This window comes from Echinops telfairi, unplaced genomic scaffold, assembly GCF_000313985.2.
Source record: "Echinops telfairi isolate 266 unplaced genomic scaffold, ASM31398v2 ScPeMD7_2010;HRSCAF=2546, whole genome shotgun sequence".
Lineage (NCBI taxonomy): Eukaryota > Metazoa > Chordata > Mammalia > Afrosoricida > Tenrecidae > Echinops > Echinops telfairi.
In genome coordinates this window covers 24,807,871-24,816,155 of record NW_022105908.1, presented here as the reverse complement: position 1 = coordinate 24,816,155, position 8,285 = coordinate 24,807,871, and the positions used below count along the sequence as shown (strand labels likewise).

The following is an 8,285-nucleotide window of genomic DNA, read 5'->3' as shown; positions in this document are numbered from 1 at the left end:
CTTTCCCTCACTCCATGCACAAGAATAAACTCAAGGTGGATCACTGACTCGGAGACTATAACTATTTACAGCAGTGTAAGGCCCTCTTTCTCCCTCAGAATATCTGGTGGTTTTGAACGTATGACCTTGTGGATCGCAGACTTCATGGGTTGCACCCCAATGTGTAACCACTAGGCAACCAGGACTCCTCAGTAGAGCTAAGTACACACCAAAAGTTCAAGCTCCTGACTCCCTGAGACTGTCACTCATGGATACTCTTTAAACCTTGCACCAAAACCCTGAGGTCACCTTTTTGTCTAATTACAGGTTGGAACACAAACTAAACACCATGAGTATGGGTGCTTCAGTTAAAAAAAATCTATGAGAACAAAAGCTAACAATTGCTCAAAGGTAAAGATGAGAAGATAAGGAGGCAGGGAAACTACAGCACTGAAAATGGAATGACCAGAAAGCAATTAAACAGAATGTTGACACATGGAAGCATCCTCCACCAGACCTCTATATGCTCATGAGTCACTCCTCTTCACCTTCCCACATCTGTTCAACTCGCATGTGGAACTACTTGTAGATTATTGTTTGTTGTTACTATTATCACCGGGCTGTGTTGTTATTGTTGCTATCAGGTGCATTCCAGTCTGCTCGGATTCATAGCAACCTGATGTACAACAGAACACAACACTGCCCAGTCCTTACAATCGTTCTTATGTTTCAGCCTGTTGCTACAGCCACTGTGTCAATCCATCTTGGTGAGGGCCTTCCTCGTTTTCACTGCTCTCCACTTTACCAAGATCGATGCCCTCTTCCAGGGGCTGGTATCTCTAGATAGCACGTGCGAAGTACTTGAGACAAGTCTCACTAACCTCACTTCTAAGAAGCACTCTGGCCCTACTTCTTCAAGACAGATTGGTTGGTTGGTTTGACAGTCCGTGCAAGTTTCAATAGTCTTCATCAGCACCATAATTCAAATGCATTGTTTTTTTCCTGTCTTCCTTAGTCAATGCCCAACTTTCACATCCATATGAGGCAATTGAAAATGCCATGGCTTGGGTCAGCTACACCTTACTTCTCAAAATAATAGCCTTTAGAGACTTTAGAGAGGTCACCCAAGGCAAGGTTTCCTTTGACCTCTTGGTGCTGGTTCCAAGAACACTGGTTGTGGATCTAAGCACAATGAAATGCTTGACAACTTCCATCTTTTCTCCATTGATCATGGTGTAACTTATTGGCCCAGTTGTGAGAACCATTGAGTTCTACTCCATACTGAAGGCTGTATGTGTAATAGCATTCATCTTTGTTGTCTTTTCCTCTGGGTCACCTCGTGGTGTCATTTGCCTTGGCTGTGTTGTGCTGACCGCCTTCTTATTGTACATTGCCTTTCCAGTCCCCCAAGTTAATATACATCTCCTATCTAGATAGTGATTTACCCCCGGCCCCCTCCTATCCCTGGTAATAATAAAAGAATCCTTCTTTCTGTGTGAAATCTGTCCTTGAATTTTCATAATAACACTCTCATACAATATGTGTCCTTCTGAGACTGATAGGTTTCAAGAAGTATTGTGAACAACAGGCTCATCCATGTTATGAGGTGCTTAGTGGATCCTTTCTTATTCTTTAATATAGTCCATTGTGTGTGTGTATCATAGGTGGTTTGTCCATTCATCAGTCGTTCACAGTTCATTGTTACATCTGTATATACACATATATATTTTTTGCTATAGTGAATAATGCTGCAACGAACATGAGTGTGCATATATTTATTCAGTTCATGGCTATCACTTCCCTAGATTAAACACCTATAGTGAGATAGCTGAGTTATAAGGCATTTCTATTTAAAACTTTTTAGGAAGGAACTAATGCCACAAAACCATGTAATCTTAAATTATACCTTTCAAGCGGGAACATAAAGAGCAGCCAGCAGGTCACCAAGAACCCCGCACAGCCTTAGTTTAACTACACAGTTCAACTTCATCTCTTTTATATATGAGAAATTTTGTAGTACTTTATGACAACAGACATTTCCATGAAGGTAGTTTTAAAAAGTCTAAAATAGTGTCTTAAATTTGATATCAGTAAAACTATCAATAGTGTCCTAAATTTGATATCATATCAATAAAACTAATAAAGAAAATAATATAAAAACCCAAATCAAGAAAAGGAGAGAGTTTTTCTTTTACAAAAGACTCTTCCCAGGGCTCCCTTCATGTCTCTGTTCCTCAGGCTGTAGATGAAAGGGTTTAGCATGGGGGTCACCACAGTGTACATCATAGCCATGACAGTGTCCTTAATAGTAGAATTATTTGTCGATGGGCATAAGTAGAGGCCAATAATTGTCCCATAGAACAGGGACACCACAGTGAGGTGAGAGCCACAGGTGGAGAAAGCCTTGCGGATGCCCTTGGCAGAAGGGACTTTGAGGATGGAGGAGATGATCCGTACATAGGACATGCTGATGAGTAAGAATGGGATGACAAGGATGAGTCCTCCCATGACAAATATCACCAGCTCATTCACCTGAGTGTCAGAGCAGGCCAGCTTCAGCAGAGCAGACATATCACAGAAAAAGTGGGGAATCACATTGTCCGCACAGAAGGACAACCTGGCCATGAGCAGAGTGTGCAGCATGGCATGGAATGTGGTCAGCACCCAGGACAGTGCCAACAAGGCGAGACAGAGTTGGGGGCTCATGATGGTGGTGTAGTGCAGGGGGAAGCAGATGGCCACGTAGCGATCATAGGCCATGGCCACAAGAAGGAAGCTCTCCAGGTCACCAAAAAACAGGAAGAAGTACATCTGAGTCAGGCATCCCTCATAGGGGATGGATGGGACTTGGCTCTGCATGTTCTGCAGCAGTTTGGGAATGGTCACAGAGGAGAAGCAGAGGTCAGAGAAGGACAAGTTGCTGAGAAACAAATACATGGGTGTGTGGAGATGGGAGTCCAGGCGAATGAGGATGATGATGATGAGGTTGCCCAGGACAGTGGTGAGATACATGACCAGGAACAGGGAGTAGAACAGGTTCTGCTGCTCCAGCTCAATGGGCAGGCCCAAAAGGAGGAACTCTGAGACGATGGTTTGATTCTCCCCTGGCATGCTGTCTCACTAATATCTAAGCAAGACAAGCAGTGCTCATTAAAAACCTGAATAAGAAATATACATATTTATGCAATATTAGATGCTCTGTAATAATGCTTGGTTTTCTCTCATCAAAATAATGACAGTTTTTATAGTCTAGATCAGAATTTCTACAATTAATAATGATATTTTTTCTTTTTCTTTTTTTAAACATTTAGAAGGAATATTCCTTCCTCCCAAAATCATTCATACCTCTTAGCTTCTGAGACATTCAATGCATTGGTCGCCGTGCTACTCACTGGCCATTCATTCATTTTCAATGATGAAAATTGCCTTCTGCTCTATCAGGACCTTACCTGTTGTTCTCACGATTATTTCCTACGCATGGTTACCTTATCCAGCCAATCTGCCAAGCCTCCACATGTTGACACTTAATTCTCTTGCTATTTCATCCATTGTTTTAAACCCAAACTGCTACTTCCCTCCACCAGGCTGACATCATATCGTGCCTGAATTATGGAAACGATAATCGCAGAAACATCTCCCAGCTACCCGACTTGCTCTCCTTCCACGTTTTCATTCACACTGTAGCATTTACAGATGAGAATCTGATCACCTCTCCTTCCTGTTAAACTTTAGTGGCTTCTCGTCTTTCTTGGGATAAGGGTTTAACTCCATACAGGGATACAAAAAATAGTACACAGCTAGACCCTTAATCTATTTCTACAGCCTTGCCTAACCACAAAATGACACTGGCGTCCCACTATTCAGGAATGCTGCATTGAAAACTCATTATTGCTTGAGGCAGCCTAGCTTCACACAAGCTCTCGGTGCACCAGGCCCTCCCCACTGCCAAGATGCACCAAAGGAAGGTCAGCTCTGCCCAAGGGGCGGTGAAGGAGCCCAAGAGGAGATCTGTGAGGTCATTGGCAAGACCTGTGCCTGTAAAAGTGGAGACGAAGCCCAAAGGACAGCAGGAAAGGACAAATCCTCAGACACAAACGTGCAAGTCAAAGGGAGCTCCTGGGAAGCAGGCTGGAGACGCAGAAAAGAAAGTGAAAGATCAGCCTGTAAAAGAGAAACGGGAAACAAAGAGAATCCAGCCTCTGATGAAGCAGGAGGAAAAGAAACCAAGACTGATTAATGTTTATCTACTTATGTCTGATCAGTGGGCCCTGGGCTCTCCCTTCTTGTACAATCCAGAGGAACATTTTCATCAACAGCTTCATAAATTCAAGATTTTTGTAGCTCTAGAAATATTTTTTAAAAAGAAGAAATCCCACTTCTCCTGTGTAAATGCTGTTTATGAATACATGAAATCATTTACAGGCTGGTTACTTTTTAGTACAACTCGAAAATAGAGGGATGTTGAATTTTGGGAAGATTTGACTGTCTTCGAGATCAATGTAACATTTCATTGAATGGGGGGAGTTTTATATTCCTAATACAAAACACACTTAATGTCAATTTGGAATCACCACCATGTGTTTGCATGACTTGAACATTTAAAATTCAGTTTCCATGTTGTGTTTTTTAGTAGAATTTCATCTGAAAACCACTCCGTCATCATGGTGCTCTTGTCAGCACTATGTACACATTCAGTAGCACCCTTGGCCGTGGTAGCCCAGTGTTCCTGAGATCTGTTATGTGCTGTGAAGGGTTGAACATTTGAGTGTGTAGTCTGTATGTGACATTAAATTGTGAATCCGTGGGACTTAAGATGTAACAGTTTATCAACATTTGAAGATAATGGTATTTGATATCCTCTTAAGGAAAATTTGCTTCCAAATTTAAAGCTGGAAAGTCATTGGAATTAGAAAATAGTTGAATCTACATGTCATTTTAGGATGTGGGGACATGCATTAAGAATTGTGTACAAATTGTTCATAATGTCTCTGTACTCATCTCAAAACAATCAATAAAATACCTGTTACAATTTTTAACGTCATCCTCTCTTGCCCTAGCCTTTCACATTTGCTGTTCCTCCTGACTATATCCTTTTTCCTCTGCTCTCTCATCACTTAGGTTAGCCCTACCTCACCTTCAAGTATAATACTGCATGCCATTTACTCAGCCAAACCTGCCCTGTCTCTCAGACGAGGTAAGATATGTTTCCACTGTATCCTGTATCAGTCCCAATAGCCCTCGATGCATTTGAAGTCACTGTAGCTTTTCCTACCAGATTGTGAACTCCATGCAGGAGAGGCCAAGTCTGCATTCTGGACTGCTGGAGCACCAACACCTGGCACAGTACCTGGCATGAACCAATGTTTCATAATATTTGCTGGGTGTCATTCAGTTGTGATACGCATTGTTCCAACTTTCAAGACATCAAACATTATTTTTTTAACTTTATTTAATTTTGCAGCATAGGTATGATGATACAGAATTTGTATACTTTTGATCTGAAGTATCTTTTCTTCACCTGTATTTTTTTGCATATATACATAACTTAATTTTACAACATAAACTACCTCAAGATCAAGCGTTTGTTTTTTTTGTAAGCCACTATTAAGCCATTTGATCCATCCCTGAAAAAAATGAGGGTTCTGAGACTCCACTCCCACAGTCAGTTCCGACTCACAGTGGTTCTACATGGACTTTCAAAGACTGTACATCTCTATGGGAACAGGCAGCTTCACCTTTCTCCTGTGGGGGTGCTCGTGGGTTTGGACCGCCCATCTAGAGGTTAGTGTCCAAAGCTTTTCCAACAGCACCTCCAGGGGCCCCAGTTAGAATAACTGCTCCTATTAAATTCTCCCTGAACAGGTACTGGTGACCTTGAACCATTTCGCACTAAATTTTGCCGTTCTATTACAGACTTCATAAATGTAATGCTCACTAAATATATTAAGGAACCTCAAGTAAGCTGACTCAATTTAAGCATCCTTATGTGACTCTACATGATGTCATTTATATGGCTGTGAATAACAGTCTGATGGGATGAACAAACCAAGAAAAGATCATTTCTACTCTAACCGGCTCATTTTCTCCTGAAACCCCTATTCTTCCCCCGATATCCATGCTTTGATATGCCTCCGAATGGACAAAGAAAGTCATAAAGGGAGTAAAGAGTACGAGAATCTCCTCACTGAAAAGGGCAACATTGAGTTCAACTACCAGGTTTTTCACCTTGCGGATGGTGTTCTATCCAGTAGCATTAAGAGTTGTATATTAAATATTATATGTGGACTTTGTGGTGGGAAGAAACATTTCGGAAACAATTCTATGAGTATGCTTGGTTTCTCACTATTTTGCTTCCCTGGCAAATGAGTAGGCTCCATCTCCACTGTCAAGACTATGACAAAGTATCACAAAGTAGAGAGATATCACTTCCAGACACTGCCAAGGAGGAGGCATATGTAAACCCATTAAAGCAACTAGATCTCAGCCTGAACTTCACATTAGAATAATCTAGGGCTGTGCTTCTAAAAAGTGAACGCTCATGCAAATACCCTGGAGGTTCTGTTAAGGTAGTGATTTTGATTCCATAGGAATGATTATACTTTTTTTAACAGTGAGATCCTTGTATTAAGTACTAAGCAGGACAAAGACAAGATGCACACATATTAGCCAGATAAGTGAAACCATCAGCACAAAGCCATAAAACTATCTCTGACTATACACTTAATAATTGTCCAGAGCATCCCAACACTGCTGACATATGATGCTTTTAAATATATGTACATGACTGACCCTCTTCGTAGAAATGTAATCAGAATCTATGGGAGGTAACCAGTGCAAAGTTTACAAAACTGTCTACAAAATGGAAAGTCGGGTAAAGGTTTCAGTGCCTACTTCCTAGATGTATTGTTCTGCCGAAATGATACAATTTGGGGAGGACAGATTACACAGTAAGTGATATTTATAAATCTTATCATTAACAAAGAGATTGCAAATGGTCAACATTAGATTTTAATTGTTTTGTTGGTATAGAATTCACATATCATAGTTCAGCCATCTTAAGAGTAGTACAATCATCAGCACATTCAACTTCAGAACATTTTCTTCTTTGTCATACTCATTGTTTGCTCCCAATTTCCCCCCAGCTTCCGCCGCCTTGTCCTTCTTACTGCCATCAAGTCAATGGTGATCCGTAGTGACTCCCTGTGGGTTCCGAGACTGTAACTATTTACGGGAGTAGAAAACCCAAGATTTCTCCCAAAGAACTGCTGCTGGTTCAGAACTGCTGACCATGCAGATCACCTAGGTATTTATTAATTCAGTCAGTGTCTCTGGTAAAAAAACAAACAAACAAACAAGAAACAAAAACAACACGACAAAACAAAATTGGGGGATGGTATTCAATTGAAAGGAAAGCACAAAATATGACAAACTGAAACAACTTTAAAGTAGGTCAAGGGAGGATCAAATAATAAGGTGTTAAATTTAACCTAATTACATCTGCCATAATCCACTTTGCCATGCTCTCTGTCTGCCAGCAAGGCTATCCCATCTCTGGGCTATGTCCAGAGGGAATTCATGGGAGGCTGAATTTGTGTTGGACCCTGCACATGAATTTGGGCTTCCACCATCATCGATAAGCTTCTCCAAACCAGGTGTCTACAATTTAAGCTCTGATACCATTCCCTCCTTTGGATTGGATTTTATTCTTTATAAGCCATGGATCAGTGTACATGACAGGCTGGTGCACTTCTTCCAGGTGGGCTCAGTTGATTCCTCACTTAGATGAGGGAAAAGGTGTAAAGACAAACCCTTTAGACTCCAGATGCTATTCCTTCAGATACCAAGGCACCATCTCGTTTCTTCACCACACTTTGCTACAGCACGCATATCTTCCATGATCTCTTCGTGAGGAAGCGTATCAAGTAGGGCCATGTCATAAGAACTAACTGTCCTTAGATCAGGGGTATGAATAAGTGTGAGGCCCAAATCCACTCACCTACTCAAGGTTATATATGCTTCTGGTTCACTTTATAGATATTGATATCATTTATGGTAGTGAACATTATAAATCATCCCCATGAGGATTAAGGTACTCCTATTGATAGCATTGTTAATTTAGCCAATGGTGTAGAATTAAAAACACTATTGAAAAAAGGAAATTATACATGTATAGGTCAGGTTTTCAGACTGCAATACACGAATTGTTGGCATGTACAGATTGAAAGCTTAAGTGACTGGTAAGTATTTACAGGAACAGTCGGTTGGGGATAGAGCAAAACATTACACGGTGAACATTAATTTAAAAA

General features: G+C 41.0%; 1 protein-coding gene across 2 annotated transcripts; it reads right to left on the bottom strand.

Moving 5' to 3' along the window:
• Positions 1 to 2,145: 2,145 nt before the first annotated feature.
• LOC101648831 (olfactory receptor 1E2-like) lies at positions 2,146 to 4,490 on the bottom strand. 2 transcript variants are annotated; one of them, XM_045293431.1, is made up of 2 exons: positions 4,484 to 4,490; positions 2,146 to 3,083 (listed from the first exon to the last, which is right to left on the bottom strand). In XM_045293431.1, the coding sequence occupies exons 1-2, from the start codon at positions 4,488 to 4,490 to the stop codon at positions 2,146 to 2,148; spliced, it is 945 nt and encodes a 314-aa protein (XP_045149366.1). The 2 variants fall into 2 exon arrangements, with proteins under 2 accessions (XP_045149366.1, XP_004716224.1); XM_004716167.1 differs by lacking the exon at positions 4,484 to 4,490 and having other exon boundaries at positions 2,146 to 3,090.
• Positions 4,491 to 8,285: the final 3,795 nt, after the last annotated feature.